Below are 22971 nucleotides of genomic sequence, written 5' to 3'. Positions count from 1 at the left end.
TATTGCATTACTCTGACATCCTCTGCTCAGAAACCTTCAGTGACTCCCTTTTGCCCACAGAATAAAAGCATCTAATTCTAGATATCTAAGAACATGGACTGAAGGAGATCTAGTCCAACACCCACATTTTGCAGAAGATGGAACTGAAGTCCTGAGGAAGCTGAAAGATTTACTAAAGCCACAGCTGGTCAATGACAGAGCCAGGCCTAGGCTCCAGGCTGCATAGATTCTCTGCCAACAGAATCTGAAGCTTATTCAAAACTCTTCCTATTCTTCAAGGTTTATCTCATTTCGACTACCCCAGGAAGCCTCAGATTTCTCTGTCTCATCCTATCCTCTGTTTACCTAACTAGATTATATCTAAACTCCCTTTCCAATCCTTTCCCATCCTTCAAAGGTTATCTGAGGCTCCTCTCCCAGGAAGCCTCTGAACTTCCTCTTTTTCCCCTCTCCTGCCAGATTACCAGATCTGCAATGAGATCCAAATCTGCCTCCCCCCCCCCCCTCCTTCAGTCCTTGCAGGGTCTGGTGGGAGGGTACCTGTTGCTGACCCAGGCCTGTAGAAATAAACATAAATAAATCTGCTTACTCTGATTGGTCCCTGTGCTGTATCTCTTCCCCTTCCACCTATATAAGAGCATAAAACTTCGAGCCAGGGGCTGTATTTGAGAACATTTAGACCTACCTCACTTATTTTGAGGATGAAAAAATACAAAACGCAGGTTAAATGGTTTGCCTGTAGTCAGAGGTAAGAAATAGCAGGAATATGACGAGTCCTCTGACTCCAAATCCAGCGCACTTCTCACTTTTCCATCCTCCAGAACTGCAGAAAGGCGACAGAGTAGGGGGTCCATCAGTGAGATCTCCCCGTTCACCCACCGTGCCCTATTAACCACCCATTCCCAGCTAGGGAAGCCAGAATGAAAATCCCTAGAGAGTAAAGGGGAGGGAAGTCTGGTCACCCCATCCTGGTTGGGCCCTGCCTCACTCCAGGCCAGGCTTTTCCTCTAGCTGCTGCCCTTCCCAACTTTCTCCAAAGTCGGCCAGGAGGGATCCCGAACTAGGACGGGTTAGGATCCGAGGATTGGGGGAGTTGGGAGCCCAAGGACCGGGGTTGGAAGTGGAGCCAGAGCCCTAAGCCAAGGGCCTGAGGGTTTGAGGAGTGCCCACCGAGGCAAGAATACCTTCAAGGAGGCCAGGGCTGGAGCCTGGTTTGGAGGGGGGCATCTCGGGAGCTGCCAATCACTCCTGTAACTCACCAGCCTCCTTCCCTATCTTTTCCCCCTACCACCAGGATGAGGCTGATCTTGGGGCATCAAGGGTGGGGCCTAGGGGGACTGGAGCTGCTGCTGCTGCTGCTGCTGCTAATCGGTAAGGGAGGGACGGGGGAAGGGGTTCTCGATCCCCACCTCTGAGGCTTTGTGAGGTTGCTCAGGACCCTAGGAATATCTTCAGGAGCCGTCAAACCCTTCTGCATGGTTTGGCTCCGAGGAAATCCAGGGACCTTAGCCTGGACCCCTTGTTGTTGGGGACTGTCCATCCTCTTGTCCCTCCATTAGTCTGTCCTGCCTTAGGGGTACCAGGGGGGTATCCTTAACCTGTCAAACCTGAGATAATTTGGCAGATGACTCTGCCTTTTTTTGTTGTTGTTCCATTCCTGGCCCACTGTGGGGGGACATGGGGAAGCATGAAAAGAGTATTGGTCTCATCTTTGATAGAGTCTGAGCCGTGGGGATAGGGATTTTTCTCTTCGACCCTCTTTAATTTGGCCCCCTCCCCTTAGTCCCAGCCAAAGCTTTGGTCCAGAACCCCGACCTGCCCTCGGCTGGCTGTTCCAGGGGAAGCTGCTACCCAGCCACTGGAGACCTCCTGGTTGGACGGGCAGACAGACTGACAGCTTCATCCACCTGCGGGCTCAGAGGTCCTGAGCCTTACTGCATAGTCAGTCATCTCCAGGTAGGTCACTGGTGGGGGGAGGGGGGAGGTAACCAGGAAAAGAGGGGATCAGAACCATCCTTGGAAGAGAGGGGAGCTGGGTTGGGGTGCTGGCCCCTGCCCCAGGAGGAAAGAGAACTGACCCCTAGGCTGTGAGCAAGGTTGAGAACAGACATACAGTGTTGAGACATGTAGATGGCATGGGAAGAGCCTTGGGATTTGATATCCCAGGACCTGGGTCTGAACTCTGCCTCTGCCTCTGCTATTTACACAGTGGATGATTTTGGACAAGTCACATCCTCCTCCTCCCCTCTTTTCTTCTATATTGGGTCCTTAAGTCCCACTCAGCTTGGATACTTTGTGATTCTATGACTGATCTTCGGGGTGGGGGGGGTTTCCTCCAGGATGAGAAAAAGTGTTTCCTGTGTGACTCTCGGCATCCATTCTCTGCCCGCCACCCTCAAAGCCACCGAATCCAGAATGTAGTCACCAGCTTTGCCCCACAACGACGTTCAGCCTGGTGGCAATCAGAAAATGGTGAGACCACTTGGGCCGGTGTCAGTGGACCTCTTGGGAAGGGAGACCTGGGCACTAAGAGCCTGAGGGGTGGGAGAGTTGAAACACTAGCGCCCAAAGATGGGCGCTGTTAGCCTAAGGGAGGGTACTAATCAGCCTTAGAGGGGGACAAAAGGGTGACCTGGTTACTATCAGCCTTTGGAGAGGAAAGTGGAACCTTCATGCCTGATTGAGCCCAATGTTTCCCACCAGGAGTGCCCACTGTCACGATCCAGCTGGACTTAGAGGCTGAATTCCACTTTACCCACCTTATTATGACCTTCAAGGTAATAGAGCTCCTGAGGTGGAAGGGATGGAAATAAGAGACTGAGCTCCTTTGGGGCCAGGACCCCTGTAACCTGTGACCTACCAATGATCTTTCCCATCTCTGTGGCTCCTATGATAGCCAACCCCCCAGTGACCCTACATGACCCTTGACTTCCCTTCTCCTCCCTTGGCCAATGATCCCTGGGACTTATTGGACATACTAGCAACTTCTTTGTGCCTCAGTTTCCTCATCAGTAAGATAAAAGTGTTGGACTAGAAGTCCCTTCTAGCTTGACCCCCTCTTCGGGTACCCTACAGCTCTGTCACCTCCCTATGATCATGCATAACCACCTATTCACTGGCAACACTGTCCCTGATGGCCCCTTGATCCACCCTCCTGATCCCCTTAACCACTGCAGACTTTCCGCCCCGCTGCAATGCTGGTTGAACGCTCCTCTGACTTTGGGAGGACCTGGCGTGTCTATCGCTACTTTTCCTATGACTGTGGCTCCGACTTCCCGGGGATCCCTCTGGCCCCACCTCATCGGGTGGACGATGTGGTCTGTGAATCTCGCTACTCAGAAATCGAGCCATCCACTGAGGGGGAGGTGAGAGAGCCCAGCCCCCAGACTCGCTTTGAGGAGGGAGATGGGGGCGGGATGAGGGTGTCCCCAGGGGTCCAGGGAAAGGAGCCTCAGGGTTGTTGGGACATGACTGGTCAGCCCTGGCCACCCCTCCAGATTCAGGATCTCCATAGGTCATCTACCGTGTCCTGGACCCAGCTATCCCCATCACAGATCCCTATAGCTCCCGGATCCAGGGTGAGTGTGGCGATGGCCCCCATGTTGCAGATCCCTCTATCAACCTCCTCCTTGTTTCCTCTGGGCCCCAGTCCGGCATCTGGCTGGTGGCTATTCAGGGTTCCCATAAGGGCTATTTTGGCTTCTTCCTACATCCCCCAGAGCAGGTGCTACGGCCTCAGATTAGCTCTAAGCTGGGTGGGGGCAGTGGTTCTGAACATGACAGCAGCAACTGGAGGTCCCCACCCCAGATGCCTCTGTCTCCAGGCAGTCTGCCCTTGCCCGGAACAAAAGGGAGCCCAGGACACCGGGGTCCCTTCCCTTCTACCCCCCCAACCCCTCCCCAACCACCATGGACCTCACGGAGAATGCTTTCTCTCAGGGCTTGTCTGGAGGATCCCCCGGGGTGTCAGGGAGCCCAGAACACTAGGGTACCATTCTGTCTAGTCTCCAGGGAGAGGGTTCTCACTCTGGTCTGGGCTGTGGGGAGCTTTGGACTCTGTATCCATCCCTCCATTGCTGCTCCCCTACCCCAGACCTACTGAAGATCACCAACCTCCGGGTGAACCTGACACGGCTGCACACCCTGGGGGACAACCTGCTGGACCCCCGTCGGGAGATCCGAGAAAAATATTATTACGCTCTCTACGAGCTAGTGGTGCGAGGGAACTGCTTCTGCTACGGTCACGCCTCCCAGTGTGCTCAGGCTCCTGGTGCTCCCGCCCATGCTGAGGGCATGGTGAGAACGGCTGTTCAGTCAATGGAGGTGGGATGGACACTGGCATGGGGGCAATGGGTTTCCGTGCTTAGGAGACCAGACCCCTTCAAAGCAGCCCATGACCTGTCATCCCCACCTCCAGGTGCATGGTGCCTGTGTTTGCAAACACAACACACGGGGGCTGAACTGTGAGAATTGCCAGGATTTCTACCATGACCTGCCCTGGCGCCCCGCTGAGGATGGTCATTCCCATGCTTGCAAAAGTGAGTCCCCATTTTGCCAGCTCCCTGGCGGGTGTGCCCCACCCCCAGCCCCTTTCTAATTCTAGCACTTCTCACACACACCCCTGCCTCCACCCCTCTGGACGGAGGTGGAAAGGACATTTTTCTGATCACTACTTAAAGAAAAAGGGGGGATCAGAAGGTCTCCGTAGGGTGTTGAGGGTCCTGCCAGGAGTTGGGGTAACAGTGCATGGTGGGATTTGTATTTCTTATCTTCTCAATGGGTAGGAGAGGGAGTCGGGGAGGGAGAGAGTCCAAAATTGAAAATAAAATAAAGTTGAATAGGGGAAGAAAAAAAAATCACTGGACCTCGCCACTGAGGGTAAAGGGTGAGAGTGATCCAAAGGACAGGAAACCAAACCAAGTAGTTTCCATGAATAAAAAGCAACGTAACTTAGGATTCTATTTCCGTTCTGTGCACAGCTCTCTTAGCGACAGAAACGCATTAGATAAACTTGTCTACTCTTAAAATACGATTGCCTATTAAGGGAGAGAAAGGGGCAGAGAGACACGGAAAGGCTTTGCCCAAGACGCAGTGCCCTCTGGCCTCCCTGAGGAGCACTGTGGCCCATCCCAGGGGGAGGAACCCTAGAGGATGCGTTCTCTCCACATGTCCCCCTCCTCCCCACAGAGTGTGAATGTCACCAACACTCCGTAAGCTGCCACTTTGACATGGCTGTGTTTCTGGCCTCTGGTAACACAAGCGGAGGTGTGTGTGACAATTGTCAGCACAACACAGCTGGGATGCACTGTGAAATCTGTCGTCCTTTCTACTATCGAGACCCCTCGAAGGACTTGCGGGACCCTGCCGTGTGCCGCCGTGAGCCTGGGATGGCAATGGGAAGGGGGTGGGGGGAGGATGGGGAAGGAGCCACGGGTCTTGAGGTGACTCTCTCGATTGCCCTGCAGCCTGTGATTGCGACCCTTCGGGGGCCCAGGATGGTGGCCTTTGTGACCCTCATGATGACCCTGCCCTGGGGCTTGTCTCTGGCCAGTGTCGTTGCAAAGAACATGTGGTGGGGCCCAGATGTCAGCGCTGCAGAGATGGCTACTTTGGGCTCAGTACCACTGACCCCCAGGGCTGCCAGCGTACGTGCTCCCCCACCCTGACATGTCTCGACTACCCAGTGATCATCTCTGCCACCTGATTCATGCCCCACCTTCTAACCTCCTGAAGTTTTACCCTGACCTTTTACCTGAATTTCCCTCTTAACCTGGCCCTTTCATTGTCTCGATTCTGCCCCCAGACTTCTGGTCCCAAAGTACCATGGCCACTCCCCTTGAGCCCCCAGGCCTTTGTGTTGACTTGAAACTCCAGAGTCTGGGCCCTGTACCCCAAGTTCTCCTGCTATGACCCCAGACCCTGCCCTCTTATCCTAGACTGAACCCCTTTCTGACCCCGGACTCCCCCCACCCCCTTCATGTGCTTTTGACTTCTTGATTTCCCCACAAACCAGCCAGGTCCCCTGCCTCCTCTCTCGCAGCACTGTCTCACCCACCTGTCCCTGATCATATGTGCCCCTAATGTTGCCCATCTCTGGCCTAGAGATAATAATGGCATCGTTGTTGATGGGCATCCTCCTGCCCCATTAGGGTGCCAGTGTGATCCCCGGGGTACGGTGCCAGGGGGTCCCCCTTGTGACTCTAACAGCGGCAACTGTTTCTGCAAACGCCTGGTGACTGGAAGGCATTGTGACCAATGCTTGGTGAGGCCCTGACCTGGGGGTAGTCTTCCCTGAAGGGGACTTGGGCTCTGCCTAGGGGAGTTTCTCAGAGGGAACATGAAGGGAAAAGATACTAGGGGAAGGTCTTCATGGGGAATGGGGAGAGGCCTCCCACTTCAGCGACTCTACCCTCTACCCACAGCCGGATCACTGGGGTCTGAGCCATGATTTACTTGGTTGCCGTCCTTGTGACTGTGATGTGGGAGGTGCCCTGGAACCCCGGTGAGTATTTTTCTAGGAGGGTTAATGCTGGGGAATTAAGAGACACGTTATGTGGGATCTGGAGTCAAATAGTTCCTATGGAGAATTGTCTATGAGAAGGACCTGAGTTCAAATCTGGCCTCAGACACTAGCTGTGTGACCCTGGACAAGTTACTTAACCCCATTTGCTTCCCTCCCCACCCCCACAAAAAAAAAAAGAATCAGGAAGGAAAATCAGTCTGTGACAGTTGTGACTATGTATTGGGGAGGTTCAGTTGTTTTGTGAACATCAGTCTGTGACTTGGGGACGGGAGCAGGGGGATGTGGATGGGTGTCTTGATGTGTATGTGCATTAGTCTTTGTGTAGGTTGGGGGTTGGGGTGAGTGTGGTAGAGATATCAGTCAGTCACTGAAAGTGGGGTGAATCCCCAGGTGTGCTGAGGACTCGGGGCAGTGTCGATGTCGCCGGCATATGTTCGGGCGGCGCTGTGACCAGGTGCAGCCTGGATACTTCCTGCCATTCCTGGACCATCTCACCTTTGAGGCTGAGGCCGCCCGTGGGCAGGTGGGAGCCAAGGGTGGTGGTGGGGTGGGAGGAGGGAGAACCTGCTTGGAGGTAGGGAGGTGGGGAGGTGGGGAGGTGGCATTTTAGGCCCACTAAACAAACTACTTCCCTGGCAGGCCCTGGAAGTGGTTGAGCGAATAGCACACCCTGGGATGGCAATCTCCTGGACAGGTGTAGGCTTTGTGCGCCTACGGGAAGGTCAGACCCTCGAGTTTTTGGTGGACACGGCATCCCAGGCCATGGACTATGAACTGCTCCTGCGATATGAACCCCAGGTCTGGTCCCCTTTCCTTTGACCTTCGGTCCCAAGGTCCCATGATCTTTTGACTCACCTTGCTGGCCAGGTAAACTCCTGGGGAGGTCAGTCACCTCAGGAATCTCTAGGTGAAAGGGGATCAATTAATGAGAGGATTAGGAGGTCTTCATAGGGGACTCAGGGGCCAGCTTCCCAACACTCCATTCCCCTCATTCTCAAGGGTGGTCTCTGGAGGAAGCTGGGGATTTCCTGTCAGGACACCCAGCTCTAAATCCCAGCTCTGACTTGAGTCACTGAGCCCCCCTGAACCTTAGTTTCCCTGTCTGTAAAATGGAGATAATGAGGCTTGCATGACTTACCACCCTGGGTAGTTTTGAGGAAACTGGGAAACCATAAAGTCCTCTTAGAAATAGAGGTAGTTATTGTTCCTGTCCCTCCCCTCAAGATGAAGGCCCCATAGACCAAGCTCTAACTCCCCTTCCCCACCCAGGTCCCTGAGCAGTGGGCAGAGGTGGCTTTGACTGTGCAGCGTCCAGGGCCTATATCTCCCAGCAGCCCCTGTGGCACCACCGTGCCTAAGGATGACCATTTCCGGGGGATGCTACAACCTGGTGCCAGGTGAGGGACTGGAGGGGGGAGGCAGAGCCTACCTGATCTCCTGTAAAATGCAAATGCCCACCTGTGTCCCCAACATGGGCTCCAACATGTCTGCCTTTGTGTGTGGAGGGGGTCATCAGACCTCTTCCCTCAACTGGATTCCAGAGTGGTGAAGTTCTAGGTTTGGATCACAGCTCTCATCCATCCATCTGCCTGCCTGCCTGTCTGTCTGTCTGTCTATATCTCTGTCTGTCTCTCTGTCTGCCTGCATATCTGTCTGTCTGTCTGCCTGTCTCTTTGTCTGTCTGCCTATCTGCCTATCTGTCTATCTGTCTATCTGCCTGTCTCTCTGTCTGTCTATCTATTGTGTCACTTTGGGAAGGGGGAAGGAAATAAGCATTTATATGTCCCTTACCATGTGCCAGGCACTGTGCTAAGTGTTCTACAAATCTCTTATTTGCTCCTCACAATAACCCTGCGAGGTCGATGTTATTAATCTCCCCATTGTAAGGTTGGAAAAACTGAGGCAGGGAGAGGTTAGGTAACTTGTCACGGGTCACACAGCTAGCAAGTGTCTGAGGTCATGTTTGAATTCAGCTTCTCCTGATTTCAGGGACCGAGCTCTATCCACTGAGACATTTAGCTGCCCTTCCTTAAGATTAGAAACCATTTCTATTTCTTTTTTTTTTTTTCCGGGGCAATGGGGGTTAAGTGACTTGCTCAGGGTCACACAGCTAGTAAGTGGCTGAGACTAGATTTAAACTCAGCTCTCCTTGACTCTACTGCAACACCAGCTGCCTCAGTGTCTTTGGACAAATCCTTTTTTTTCCCCCAAAAAAATTCTCTGACCTTCAGTTTGCCTGTTTGTAAAACGAGGGGGTTGAATCTGACCCCCAAGATCCCTTTCAGCTTTCAATCATAGGATTGTATGAATTTAAAAACAGTGAGGAAGGGCACTGAATTTGGAGATACTGGACCTGGGTTCAGGCCCTCTCTTTGCCACCTATTAGAGTGAGACCATTTGGGGTGTAAATTGGGTGTAAATCATTTTATCTCTCTGGGCCTTGATTTCCTCATCTCTAAAATCCAGGGGTTAGATTTGATGACTTCCTGAGGCTTTTCTGTGGATCAAGAACAATGAGGATTGATAAGAACCTACACAAACTATGAGGTTTCTAAGTTCTTTGCACATAGTAAACTGTTAATAAATGCTTCATTCATTCATTCATCCATTCACTATTCCTATCTTTGAGGTTGGTACTTACAAGTGTTATTGCCCCTATTTTACAAATAAGGAAACTGAGGCTCAGAAAGGCTGAGTAACCAGATAGTTAGTAAGTGCCAGAACTCAGATTTGAACACTCAGGTGTCTGGATTCCAAGTCCAGACCTCTTTCTTCCATCTGAGATGGTGAGTGGGAAGTTACTTTGTGACACATAAAGCCCCATGCATGTGCATGGGGTTATTGTCATGAATTCATTCCGTATACATCTTCCAAGCTCCTACTGTGTGCTAAACCCTCTGAAGGTGGTCTGGGAGAAGCAAACATAAAAAAGATCTCATCCCTTACAGGAGTTTGTAGGCTAGTACAGTGGTGCCCAACTCAAATGGAAACAGGGACAATTAAACAGTACATCGGGATCCTTGCAGGCCATATTTTGACTTCTAAAATCACTTGTTTATATGTTCCTTTTTTATTAATATTATCAACACATTAAAGTCGGATAGGAGAGGCAGCTAGGTGGCACAGTGGATAGAGCACCAGCCCTGGAGTCAGGAGGACCTGAGTTCAAATCCGGCCTCAGACACTTGACACTAGCTGTGTGACCCTGGGCAAGTCACTTAACCCCAATTGCCTCACACACATAAAGTCAGATAGGAGCTACATTTTAACCTAAATGGGGCCATACTTGGGAGAGTTGTGGGCTGCACATTTGACACCTCTGGTATAGTAAGGGCAATGATGCCCAGATACAAATGATTCTGCTACCAGAGAAGGTGTGAGAGGACGTATAAGCGGGGAACAGACACAAAGCTAGGGGGCCTCCAAAGAGGGTGAGATTGCTCCCAACTCTGTGGGGGGGGGGGGGTGGGATCAGGAGGGTGTTTCCAGGGAGAGTTGACATTTGAGCTGGGCCTTGAAAGATGGGTTGGAGTTTAGCAGGTGGGAGTGAGGACACATTCCAGGCAAAAGCAACAGTGTAAGCAGGAGCAGGAAAACACAGGGCGTGCTCAGGAAATGGTGACTAATCCATTTTGGCTGCAGGGTACAGTACATGACAGGGAGTAGGATCATTGATGCTCAGAGCTGGAAGGGCCTCAGAGGGTCATGGGGTCTGAGCTGCCACCCCCTCATAGGAATCCCCTAGAGAATCTAACCCTTTACAAACATGTCCAGTGATGGGGAAATTCGGAGGCGGCCCTTCCTGACTTGGGCCAGCTGTGATGATGGTGGTGGGTTTGGCTTAAGTAGAGCTGGTATCTGACCCCTTACAGTTTCCACCCTTTGCTCCTCATTCTGCTCTTTGGGGCCAAGCAGGATTCTTAAAACAAGGTCATCCGCATGATAACCATTCAGATGTCTGAGTGCCGGACTTGGGAGTCAGGAGAACCCAGGTTCCAATTCCACGTCAGACACATCCTAGCCTTGTGAGTCAAGTCACTTGACCTGTGGGCCTCAGTTTCCACATCTGTAAAATTGAGGGAGCTGGAGTCAATGAACTCTAAAGTTCAGTATTCAGAGAGATGCCTAGAGAGAGTCAGTGTTTGGAGAGATACCCAAGGTAGCCTGTGCCCAAAGACTGTGTCAGTACCCAAGGAGTGCCTGGAGGTGCTCAGTATTCAAGGATAGGGTTGCTTGACTGAGTTCTTTTTGTCCACTGCCCAGTCCTCCCTAAATCTATGATCCTTCATATATTCATATGCCCTAATTTCTAGTGGTCTTCTCATCTCAATTGCCCCCCCTTCTGGTCATATACCTCCAGCTGGCCAATGTCCTTTTTAGTATGTGATTGTTTTGGCCCAAGCTGGGTATGATATTGCCGATGGGGTCCCATCAGAACTGGGGGCAGTGCCCCAGATATGATCTGGACCTCTCGAAACATAGTCTAGCCAGAGGTGGACACAAGGTGGATACAATTCAACACATCTGGTCTATTTGGCCAGAACTGAACAGGGTGTTCCAGCTAGAGTCTGGCCTTGAACCAAAGAAAATGGAAGATTTCTATTGTATCACAGAATTTTTGCTGGTCAGTTGATCTCTCTGCCTCTCCCCCATCCTGCCAGGCAATTGAGGATTTTTTTTTCTATGTGCGTGATCACTAGAAAGGACTGAGAGATGTGTGGGGAAAAGACCAAGGGAGAAGCACAGCCTGAGAGAATTGTAGATACTTTGGGTTGGAACAGTGCCATGCAGAAGCCTTGAAGGTCTCTCATTCCCTTCCCTGCCTGTGTTATGGTAGGGGTTGGAGGGGAGCTGACCTTGTCCTTGTTTCACTCAGATATGTGGTACTGCCCTATCCTGTCTGTCTGGAGCCCGGGGTCTCCTACACTATTCGCCTGGAGTTGACCCGGGCCGGAGGGGATGCTCGCCCTGGAGCTCCTACTCCCAGCCTGCTCCTGGACTCAGTAAGTTCCCAGAAGGGGAAGGCGGTAACCTGGGTGCTGGCAATGCCCAATGGGATTACTGACAGTGTCCAAAGAAATGCCCAGTGATGGGGGAGATGACCAGGGCGGTCTGTGCCCAAGGGCTGTCAGTCCCCAATTTGTGCCTGGGCTTGGGTGGTTTGGCTCTACATACTGGGCGGCCTAACTGAGCTCTCCGTGCCCACCCCCAGCTGGTGCTGTTACCCCAGTGGTCATCCCTGGAGATGTTTAGCGCAGGTGATGCCAGTGCCCTGGAACGACGGGCCACCTTTGAACGTTACCGCTGCCACGAGGAGGGTCTAATGCCTGCCAAGGGCCCCCCGCCAGAGGCCTGTGCCCCTCTCCTCCGCAGCCTGGCTGCGCTACTCTACAATGGGGCCCTGGGTGAGCAACTGCCCGTGGTCAGGGGGCAGAGAAAGAGGAGGGAGACTGCAGCCCCACTAGGATATGACCTCATTTCCCTGCTTTCTCTTCAGCCTGCCAGTGTGACCCCCAGGGCTCCCTGAGCTCTGAGTGCCAGCCCCATGGTGGACAGTGCCCGTGCAAGGCCAATGTGGCTGGGAGACGCTGTGACCACTGTGCTCCAGGAACCTTTGGCTTTGGCCCTTCGGGCTGCAGGGGTACTTACTCTCTCTACTTTAACTCCCCCCGTCCCACTTCCAGCTGTACCCTCTGACCCCTGTGCTCTTCTCCAATCTCATCTCCCTTCTCACCTTCCTAAAAGAAGCCCCAGAGAAGTCCTGCCTGGCTCTGAAATCTCCTAGCTGTGTGGCTGGGTTACAAATGCCTCTGCCTCACGGAGCCTAGAAAATAGGTCCAACAACACTTGCCACCACTGATTTCATGGGATTGTAGTGAGGTAAATATACTGTAAACCTGTAATTGCTAGTGAAAGGGAGTCGTCAGGTAGCTAGGGAGCACCACAGAGCACTGAGCCTGGAGTCAGGAAGACCCGAGTTCAAATCCAGCCACAGACATTGACTAGCTATGTCAAGTTTCCTCAGCCTCGGTTTCCTCATTTGTAAAAAGGGGATCATAATAGCACCAGCCACCCCCCAGGGTTGTGAGGAGCCGATGAGAATACATGTAAAGAACTATAGAAGCGCTAGCCATATATTATCTGCTACAGGGTCCCTCCCACCCTTGCTCCATGAGCTGCCCCATGCCCATATCTGTCTCCTCAGCCTGCCAATGTAGCCCAGAAGGCAGCCTCAGCAGTCTGTGTCACGAGGCCAGTGGGCAGTGCCCCTGCCGGCCTGGAGCTTTTGGGCCACGCTGTGATCGGTGCCAGCCTGGGCAGTGGGGCTTCCCCAGCTGCCGCCTCTGTCACTGTAATGGGCATGCAGATGAGTGTGATCCGAGGACTGGGTCCTGCCAGAGCTGCCGGGACCACACAGCAGGGGACCACTGTGAAAGGTATGAACAGGGGCAGGTAACCAGGGTCAGGGTTGAGGGGAAGCAGAAAAGGAAGGGGGAGAAGGCTTGGTTCTAAAACCAAACTTTTTCCTTATCCTCTTTTGTCTCTAGGTGTATGGCTGGCTTCTACGGGAACCCGGTGCTGGCATCCGGTGGCCACTGCCGACCTTGCCCTTGTCCTGAGGGTCCTGGGGGGCAGCGGCACTTTGCGACCTCTTGCCATCAGGACAGGCACTCCCAGCAAGTGATTTGTCACTGCCAGCCTGGTTACACTGGTGAGTAGGGGGCTAGGGAGGCATCAGGTGAGTCACTGGGGAAGGGAGGGAGTCGATCACTCAACCTGTAGTTGAGCTCCAAGGTGAGTGACTGTGGACAAGCAGTCAGTCAACAAATATCTTGTGAGCCTTGGTTCTGCCTCTGTGCTGGGTGCTGGAGATCTAACCCCAAGAGTGAATCAAGTTACTTAGGTTCCCTTTGGTAGGATGAGGGGTTTGGGGTCTTATCTCCAATTTTATGTTCTACGGTCCCTTCTGAGACTGGTGCTCTTGCTGCAGTCTTATCATTCTTTCTGCCCTAAGAGTTGATCGGCCTGTGGTAGGACTAGAACATTTCTTTGAATTGTGTGGGTTGGTCCTCCCCCTATTGTCTGGCAGGCCCACGCTGTGAGGAGTGTGCCCCTGGGCACTTTGGGGACCCATCGAGGCCAGGGGGCCGGTGCCAGCCATGTGAATGCAGCAACAACATCAATCCCATGGACCCTGAGGCCTGCGACCATCGAACTGGACAGTGTTTGCGCTGTCTACACAACTCGGAGGGGCCTCGCTGTGCCCACTGCCGCTCTGGATACTATGGGCAGGCTGCCCACCAGAGCTGCCGGAGTGAGTGAGGGCCCCAGAGACACAGAGAGGGGATAGAACGGGGCCTTTAGAAGGATAACCCTTCCATTAGTCTAAGATGGGAGATGTGATGCCTGGTCTGAGGTGGGGGAAACAGTCCCTGCCCTCAGGGAGACCCTATTCTGAGAGAGAAGATACTGTCCCCACCATTGAGAGCACCCTGCCTAACCCAAGGCCTGCTCTGGCAGTGATGGGGGCTCCTGGTTGGCAGGGTGCACCTGTAACTTTCTGGGCACAGAGCGCAGTGAATGCCCCTCTCAAGACAAATGCCGCTGTGACCCAGGCAGTGGGCAGTGCCCGTGCCTGCCCAACATTCAGGGACAGAGCTGTGACCGTTGTGCCCCCAACTTCTGGAACCTGGCTAGTGGACAAGGCTGCCAGCCCTGCTCCTGCCACCCCAGCCATGCTACCAGTCCCTCCTGCAATGAGGTTCGTTCCCCCACACACACACCCCCCGCCCATCACTAACAACCTAGCCCTTCTTCCCCTTCCTTTATCCTCAGGGCCCCTTCCCTGGACCTGCCCCTTCAACCTCAAGGGTTCATAGCTCCTCCTCAGGGACTTGAGAGGGGAGTTACAACTTCTCTGGGGAACACTCTGGATTTTTAGGAGGGAGGCCACAGACTTGGGGTGGGGGATGCAGAAAGGAGGGTCATGATCTTTCTTGAGGGGCTTCTCTTGGAGCAGAGAAGTTGTGCTTCACAGAGTCTCTGAGGGGCCCAGAGCCACAATTAATGGCCTCCCCACACAGTTCACAGGGCAGTGTCATTGCCGAGCAGGCTTTGGAGGCCGCACGTGCACGGAGTGCCAGGAGAATCACTGGGGAGATCCTGGCTTGCAATGTCGGGGTGAGCAGATGACAGCTGGGGGGAAGGCCAAGGAATGAGAGGGATGAATAAGTATCATGAATTGGGGGAGGTCAGAAGTACCTGGTACGGCCCAAGATAAGGTATATAGGACCAGTACCAACTGGAAGTGCTCACAAAAGGGCCTGACCTTGTCTCTTTTCCCTCCCTTAGCCTGCGACTGTGACTCAAGAGGCATCGAGACCCCTCAGTGCCATCATGCCACGGGACACTGTGTCTGCCGGCCCGGCGTGGCAGGCGTGCGCTGTGACCAGTGTGCCCGAGGCTTTTCTGGTGTTTTCCCTGCATGCCACCCGTGCCACGCCTGCTTTGGGGACTGGGACCGGATTGTGCAAGGCCTGGCCTCTCGCACTCGGGCACTTGAACAACGAGCACGGGAACTACACCAGCTGGGGGCCCTAGGTGCTTTTGAAAAGAACTTCCGCCTCCTGGGAGAGAAGCTGGGCACTGTACAGGGCATCGTGAATGCCCGCAATGCCACAGCGGCTGCCACATTGCAGCTTATGGCCACTATGGAGGAACTGAGGTGTGAGCACTTGAACGGGGCCGGCTCACTCCATCTCCCTATCAAAGGGCTCTGTATTCACAAAGCCCTTGGTCCAAAAGTGAAGACACAGGGCCTGCCCTTGGGAACTTGCTCTCCCCCAGGGATGGAAGATGGCAGGGTCATATGTTTTCCTCCCTCTCTGCTCCAGGCATGATATTGAGGAAGGTACGGGACAGCTGACCAAGCTGGAGGGAGAGCTAACAGATGCCCAGGATGAGAATTTCAATGCCAACCATGCCCTGAGTGGATTGGAGCGTGACGGCCGAGCTCTCAACCTTACACTACGGCAGCTGGGACAGCATCTGGATGTGCTGAAACACTCCAACTTCCTGGGTAGGGAAGGGAAGGGAGTGTGTACCACAAGATCACCGAGCTAGTCCCAAAGCCATCCGGTCCACACCCCTTTTTTAGCAGATGAGGAAACTGAGCCCCAAGGAAGTTAAGTGATTTGCCCAAGGTCACACAGGCGTTTAGTGGCAGAGATGAGATGTAAATCCAGGTGGGTCCTCTGACTCTTCTTTGTACTGTACAACAATGTAAAGGACACACCTGGATTGGAATTCTGTCTCTCACATTCTCCCTGAGTGACCTGGGGCACGTCCCTTTGGGGTCAGACCAGATGAGGTTTAAGGTACCTTCCAGGTCTACTTCCTACGTCCTACGTCCTGTAGTCCTGGGTGGGGCACAGAAAACTGGAGAATGGGAATGAGTAGAGGGAAGCAAAGGTGGCATGTCAGTTTGGCTTGGGGACTAGAGAATGGGCTCTGAGAATACTGAGGCCTCTGGCCTTTTGTTTCACTCTCAGGGGCCTATGACAGTATCCGTCAGTCCCACGCCCAGTCATTTGAGGCAGAACATCGTGCAAACCGCTCGGCCCTGGCCGTACCTGGCCCTGTGAGTGACTCGGCAGGTACCCGGCGCCGAGCAGAAGACTTGATGGGCAGCCAGAGAGACAACTTTGACAGGAGGAACGTGGCCAACAGGAGGGCTCTGGGTGAACTCGCAGCCAGGGCCAACAGCCTTAGCCTGACAGGCATCAATGAGCTGGTGAGCTGGGCACAGAGCAAACATGGGCTGTTTAGCTGGCTCTGGAGCCGGCCTGAGCACACGTTTGTTGTGGGGCTAGCTAATCCCTTCTGGGCACAGCCTTCACAAATCCTCTGCTGTCTGTGGAACAGATTGGAGTTTATGGGCCCTGTGACTAGGCTTTTTCCCATTCATTCAATTAAGGGTATTTATTATTGAAAGGATTTTTTTTTTTTAGTGAGGCAGTTGGGGTTAAGTGACTTGCCCAGGGTCACACAGCTAGTAAGTGTTAAGTGACTGAGACCAGATTTGAACTCAGGTCCTCCTGACTCCAGGGCCAGTGCTTTATCCACTGCGCCACCTAGCTGCCCCTAAGGGTATTTATTAAACACCTACTATGTGCTAGATGCTGGGGATACAAAAACAGAAACAAAGCATTCCTTCTCATGAGCCTTATGGCATGGATCATTACTTGAGAAGTCAAGTGGGGTCATCAAGGAGAGGCTCAATTCGTTAACACCCCGGTTTAGGTACAGGGAGGAAGAGGAGTCCTTTTCGGTGCTTCCCAGTTCTGAGATTATCTGATTCTGCAGCAGTGCTAATCCAGGAGATAAACCAAAAATGGCTGTCTGGAGAGTCCCAACACCTCCCAGACATCTCGTATGGAGAGAAGGGAGATGTCTTTCTTTCATGGGCATGGGTAGCAAGAAGCAAAGTTAAGAAGATTCATGATTCCCTACTGTCCCCTTATGGTCACAAAGGTTTCCCTGGCAACTTTCCTGTGCTTTTTTTTTAAGGCTCCCCGGTCCTACCTTAGAAAGGCTTGGCCTCAGCTTTTAACATAGACCACTTCTTTTTTATCTAAGTAAACTTTTATCACTATCTTTTAAAATCCATTTCCCCCTGCATCCCTCAGAACCATCCCCAGAGAGACTGCTTGTAACAAATAATCTTTTGAGGAGAAAAAAAAAAGAAGAGTAAAAAAAAACCAAGCCCCCAAACTAATACATTGGGAAAAAAAATCCAGGGCAGCTAGGTGGCCCAATGGATAAAGCACCAGCCCTGGATTCAGGAGGACCTGAGTTCAAATCCGGGCTCAGACACTTGACACTTACTAGCTGTGTGACTCTGGGCAAGTCACAACCCTCATTACCCTGAAAAAAGAAGAAAAAAAAAGGCCAGGGAGGGATTCTGAGAGTCAGAGTTGGGAGAGTACTCTAGGAAGGGCACAAAGATGTCTGTGGGAGGGGCAGCAAGTCGTGTAGGATGGCAGGATGCTAGCGTCTGTGCAGAATGGGAAAAGATGGGAAAGGGAGGAAGGGAGCAGGTCGTAAAGAGCTTTAAAGACCAAACAAAGGACTTTATATTTGGTCCTGGAGGTAACAGGGAGGCACTGAAGGTATGAGCAGGGGGTGACTTGGTTAGATTTCTGAGTCCCTGTTTCCATAGTGGTCATCCTAGTCCAACCCACTGTTAGTGATGTTTGCTCTCCCCAGCTGGGCCTGTCTAATGAAGGTAGGACCTGTGCATGCCCTGACTTTCTGTGTTGTGCCAGGTATGCGGGGCACCTGGAGATGCTCCCTGCGCCACAAGCCCATGTGGTGGGGCTGGCTGCAGGGATGAGGATGGGCAGCGCCGCTGTGGGGGCCTCAACTGCCAGGGGGCAGCTGCCACGGCAGACAATGCACTGGGCCGGGCCCGTCACACACAGGAGGAATTGAGGCGCACCCTGGGAGATGCGGATGGGCTTGTGGGCAAGGTAGGTGCAAGATCCAGGAGGCCGCTAAGCAGTGAGGGGAGATGGGGTGGGCATTGCGAAGCGCCATGGACAGGAACAAGCTTGTCCCTTGCTTCTAGGTGGCAGAGGCAAGGCTACAAGCAGGTGCAGCCCGGCAGCGGGCCCAGGCAGCCCTGGAAAAAGCCAATGAAACCCGGGACCGAGTGGAGCGGGCAAACCAGGAACTTCGCGAACTGATTCAAAATGTCAAGGACTTCTTGAGCCGTAAGTCTGGGGACCAGTCGGCCGAGGCCGGGGGCTGACTGAGCCTGTCTGTATGTCTGAGCTTGTGTCTGTTTCTGCAGAAGAGGGAGCTGACCCTGGCAGCATTGAGGCAGTGGCCACCCACGTGCTAGAACTGTCCATCCCAGCATCACCTGCCCAGATCCACCATCTGGCAGGTGAAATTGCTGAGCGAGTACGGAGCCTCGGGGATGTGGATGCCATCCTTCAGCGCACAGCAGGTGATGTGCGCCAGGCTGAGCAGCTTCTGCAGGATGCCCAGAGAGCCCGGTGAGCTCAGATCCCTGCTGAGGGCCTGGTTGGTTCCAACCCCTGACCTCTGACTCTAAACCCTCAACACCCCACGTGGCTTAGTTTGGCCCTGATATAAACTTCTGATACATAATAATGATACCCATAGATCATGGCCAATCTCAACCTTTGACCCCACCACAAAATGGCAACACTCAGAAATCCCAGTTTGGGGGAGGCTAGGTGGTGCAGTGGATAAAGCACCAGCCCTGGATTCAGGAGTACCTGAGTTCAAATCCAGCCTCAGACACTTGACACTTAACTAGCTGTGTGACCCTGGGCAAGTCACTTAACCCCCATTGCCCTGCAAAAAAAAAAAAAAATAAATCCCAGTTTGTCCCCTTCCTTCAACCCTGACATGTCTAGAACAGTTATTCCTGACCATGACACAACCATGTCCCCTAGCAGGCATGTGAACCCCAGGCATGACCTGTGACCATCAAGCAGAATCATTATCCCCAGAGGATGTTGTCAGCCCCATCTCTACCACACAATCATGATGTCCTGAGGACCCCATGGCCTTGAGACCTTTGACTCTGATACACAGTCTGCAGAATAGCAAAAGCTCTGTGTTTGGAGTAAGGACAGCATGTGAAGACTGGCTTTATTACTGAATAACTGTGTAACAAATAATTTCACTTTGGGGAGCCTCAGTTTCCTCCATTGTAAAGTGAGAGGATTATGTTTTCCAATGTCCTTTCCAGATCGAAACCCTATGACCTTATAAGGGCATGGTCAGCTCCAACCTCTGACCTCCAACACGCAATCATGACATCCAGAAGGCACACTCATCCCTTCATGATGCTCTGAGGAGGTCAGCCCTTTGACTTCCAATCTCCCTCTCTAATAACTCAACTCTCTGACTCCTCTGTGCAGGACCTGGGCCCAGGGTGAGAAGCAGAAGGCTGAGATGGTACAGGACGCTCTTGAGGAAGCAAGACGGGCACAGAGTGCGGCCAAAGGTGCAATCCATGGGGCAGCCGCTGACACGGAGGGCACCGAGCAGACACTGGGCAGGGTGAGCCCCCATTGGAACTATTGTCAGGGTGCTCAAGCCATAAGAACATAGACTTAGGGCTGGAAGTGTCCTATCATCTAGTCTGATTCCCTGACTTTATAGTTGAGGAATGGTAAGTGACGTGCCCTAGTCACAGAGGTGTCACCCTTCTGACACCAGCTTTTTACTATCAAAATCATGCTGCCTGCACCACTACCCCCTCACTCCAGGGAAAGGCTGAGGCAAAGAAAAAAGGAAACATGAGGAACTTGTGTTCTATCAGGGAAGAAAACGGATATATGTAAGTATATACAGAGGCTATATGAGATAAACCAAAGATCCTCTGGGGTAAGAGAGCACTGGCATCTGGAGGGATCTGGAGGGCTTTGTGTGGGGGGTGATTCTTTGTAGATAACCAGGGCTTCAAAGAGGTGAGGAAGGAGAGAATTCCAGGAACAGGAGACTATCGATGCAAAGGCAGAGACAGGAGATGGAGGAATAGCAGGAAGGGCAGTGACATAGAACAAGGCTGGAAAAGTAGGTTGGGGCCAGGCTGTGTGTAGCTGCAAATGACCCGGAAAGAGTTTGTATTTGATCCTAGGGGTGACAGGAAGCACTTGGAGTTGATGGTCTTAGGGGTGGACAGATGCCTGCCTTAAGAAAATCACCTTAGGGGCAGCTAGGTGGTGCAGTGGATAGAGCACTGGCCCTGGATTCAGGAGGACCTGAGTTCAAATCTGGCCTCAGACCCTTGACACTTACTAGCTGTGTGACCCTGGGGCAAGTCACTTAACCCCAATTGCCTCACCAAAAAAAGAAAAGAAAAAAAAGAAAATCACCTTAGCTCTTGAATGGAGGACTGAGGACAGAGAAAAGACTAGATGGAGGTTGCTTGGGTCTGTGAGCTCAGAACCTGGGGAGCGGGTATCTGTGAGCCCGGGAAGCCTCTGGTTCTGTAGCCTAATGGGACTTGGGGTTCTGGTGCCTGAGAAGGCCAGGAAGCCAGTCTGTACTGAGGCCTGACAGTTCACTGTAGGTTCGGGAGAAGACGGCCGGAGCAGAGCAGGACCTGAGCATGGCAGCAGAGCGGACCCAGCAGCTGGATGTTCAGCTAGAAGCTTTGAAGCTAAAGAGGGCTGGGAATAGCCTAGAAGCCACCCGGGCTGAAGAGACAGCTAATAGTGCCCAGGGTCGGGCCCAGGAGGCTGAGAAGGTACAGGGGACAGGCGGGTTGTAAAGCATTGCCATGGTTACCTGGATGCAGAGGCTTACCCTGGGGAACATGAGGAGGAGGTGAATGGAGGCAGGGGAGGCTTCTTGGAATGGGGTGGTAGGATGTGTCTCTGATAACACCGGTATTCTCACTTCCCCTTCCTGGGCAGCTGCTGAAGGGCCAGCTGGGTGACCGATATCAGACGGTGAGGGATCTCGCCGATCGGAAGGCCCAGGGTGTCCTTCAGGCTAAGGAGAGGGCTGAGCGACTACGGGATGAGGCCCGGGGACTGCTACAGAATGCGCAGGACAAACTCCGGAGGTTGCATGGTGAGGCTAGAGGGAAGGGGGGGCGGGGTGGAGCAGGGAAGATGCGGCCCCAGCTTTCAGAGAGCCCCCTACCCCCCATGGAGATAGAGACAGGACAAACATCTGCTTGGACAAAGCTGTATATGCAAGGGTAGAGAGCAATGCTCAAAGACTTTGGGTGACCAGAGATAAGTAGAATTAGTCCTGGAAAGCCTGCTGCTGGTTGTGCCCTGCTGTTGTTTTATGGGACATGTGAACTTCAGAGCAAGGTTGGGCTGAGCAAAAAGAGGCCAGTGAGTTATGGGAAAGGCCAGGACCAGGAAGGGGGAGTTTAACCATGTGTTTGTCCTCAGAGCTGGAGGGCACATATGAAGTAAATGAGCAGGCCCTGGAGGGCAAAGCAGCTCAGCTGGATGGCCTGGAGGCCAAGATGAAGGGTGTCCTTCAGTCCATCAACCAGCAGATTCAGATCTACAACACCTGTCAGTGACCCATCCCTCCCTTCCACTGGGCTGCCCCAGCAGGAGCCCAGGGATGGATGGGTGGGGTTGGGTTCAAGGGGCTGAGCGATTAATGTGTGGACAGTATTGTGGCTCTGTCTCTCAAACATAAATTTGGATTTGTGAAGCTGACCTGTGCGCATCTGTCTCTGATTTCAGGAGTGTGGGGAGGAAGAAGGGGAGGTGACCATTCAACCTCTTTTCTTTGTTTTTAATTCAAGTTTCATTGATACCTTTTGTTTCCACATCACAGTCAGTTCTGGATATGTTCATTCCCCTATTCTCCCAAGGAGCTTTTTTTTTTTTATTCAGCAACAAACATTTATTTTATTTTTTCCAGTTACATGTAAGGGTAGTTTTCAACATTCATTTTCATAAGATTTAGAGTTCCAAATTTTTCTCCCTCCCTCCCTCCCTTTCTTCCCCCCTCCACAAGATCGAAACTAGGTTATATATGTACAATCCACAAGTGTTCTTTTTATCAGTTATTTCTATAGGGATGCATAGTAAGCTTCCTCATTAGTTTCTTGGGATTGTCTTGGATCTTTGCACTGCTGAGAGTAGTTAAGTCATTCACAATTGCTCATTGAACAGTACTGTTGTCACTATGCACAATGTCCTCCCAGCTCTGCTCACTTCACTATACATTGATGTTCATTAGTCTTTCCAGGTTTTTCGGGGATCATCCAGTTTGTCATTTCCTGTAGCACAAGACCATTCCACCACAATCATATACCACAGCTTCTTCCATCATTCCTCAATTGATGGACATTTCTTTGATTCTCAATTCTTAGCCTCCACCAAGAGTTACTATAAATATTTTTTGTACAATTTTTTTCCCTTTCTCTTTTTCATGATTACTATTGTTAACCGTTTCCCTTCCATCCTATTCCCTTCCCCATGATAGTTATTCTATTATCCATCTTCTTTCATCCTATCACTCTTCAAAAGGGATTTGCTTCTGTCTGTCCCCTCTCCCATTCTGCCCTTCCTTCTTTTGCCCCTCTCTCTTTATCCCCTTCCCCTCCTATTTTCCTGTAGGGTTAGAGACATTACTCCACCCAATTGAGTGTGTACATTATTCCCTCTTTGAGCCAATTCTAATGAGATTGAGGTCTTTAAACCAATTCTGATGAGTGTTAGGCTCATTTACTGCCCAGATTAAATAGATTACCCCACCCAGTTGGATGTGTGTTAGTCCCTCCTTGAGGCAGCTCTGATGAGTTTAAGGTCTTTGAGCCTTTTCTGATGAGCATAAAATTCATTTACTGCCCTGCTCCTCTCCCATCTCTTCCCCCACTCCATAAGCCTTTTCCTGTTTCTTTCATGTAGGATTTCACCTTTGCC

At 52.2% G+C, this 22971-nt stretch overlaps 1 protein-coding gene across 2 annotated transcripts; it reads left to right on the top strand.

Annotated features, from left to right (window-relative positions):
- Positions 1–1024: 1024 nt before the first annotated feature.
- LAMB2 (laminin subunit beta 2) lies at positions 1025–21747 on the top strand. 2 transcript variants are annotated; one of them, XM_043976816.1, is made up of 34 exons: positions 1025–1069; positions 1295–1371; positions 1784–1956; positions 2340–2472; positions 2704–2777; positions 3177–3365; positions 3515–3578; positions 4094–4296; positions 4418–4538; positions 5188–5376; positions 5466–5645; positions 6150–6262; positions 6423–6502; positions 6914–7046; positions 7163–7321; positions 7793–7920; positions 11400–11526; positions 11736–11928; positions 12021–12164; positions 12729–12960; positions 13072–13235; positions 13614–13838; positions 14068–14285; positions 14608–14704; positions 14876–15248; positions 15418–15602; positions 16075–16316; positions 17851–18054; positions 18153–18297; positions 18378–18585; positions 19483–19624; positions 20640–20816; positions 20986–21145; positions 21478–21747. In XM_043976816.1, the coding sequence occupies exons 2-34, from the start codon at positions 1296–1298 to the stop codon at positions 21612–21614; spliced, it is 5388 nt and encodes a 1795-aa protein (XP_043832751.1). In that variant the 5' UTR covers positions 1025–1069; position 1295; the 3' UTR covers positions 21615–21747. The 2 variants fall into 2 exon arrangements, with proteins under 2 accessions (XP_043832751.1, XP_043832750.1); XM_043976815.1 differs by having other exon boundaries at positions 1056–1174.
- The last annotated feature ends 1224 nt before the right edge of the window (positions 21748–22971 follow it).

This window comes from Dromiciops gliroides, chromosome 1, assembly GCF_019393635.1.
Source record: "Dromiciops gliroides isolate mDroGli1 chromosome 1, mDroGli1.pri, whole genome shotgun sequence".
Taxonomy (NCBI): Eukaryota; Metazoa; Chordata; class Mammalia; order Microbiotheria; family Microbiotheriidae; genus Dromiciops; species Dromiciops gliroides.
Note: the sequence above shows the minus strand (reverse complement) of the source record. Positions and strands in the feature narration are given on the sequence as shown.

What these genes read in the sequence shown, in the direction of transcription:
- LAMB2 (XM_043976816.1), top strand. Translation starts at nt 1,296, where the DNA reads ATGAGGCTGATCTTGGGGCATCAAGGGTGGGGCCTAGGGGGACTGGAG. An exon ending in GCAGGGGACCACTGTGAAAG is followed by an intron (nt 12,961 to 13,071) that starts GTATGAACAGGG and finishes TTTTGTCTCTAG; the next exon opens with GTGTATGGCTGGCTTCTACG. An exon ending in CTGCCAGCCTGGTTACACTG is followed by an intron (nt 13,236 to 13,613) that starts GTGAGTAGGGGG and finishes ATTGTCTGGCAG; the next exon opens with GCCCACGCTGTGAGGAGTGT.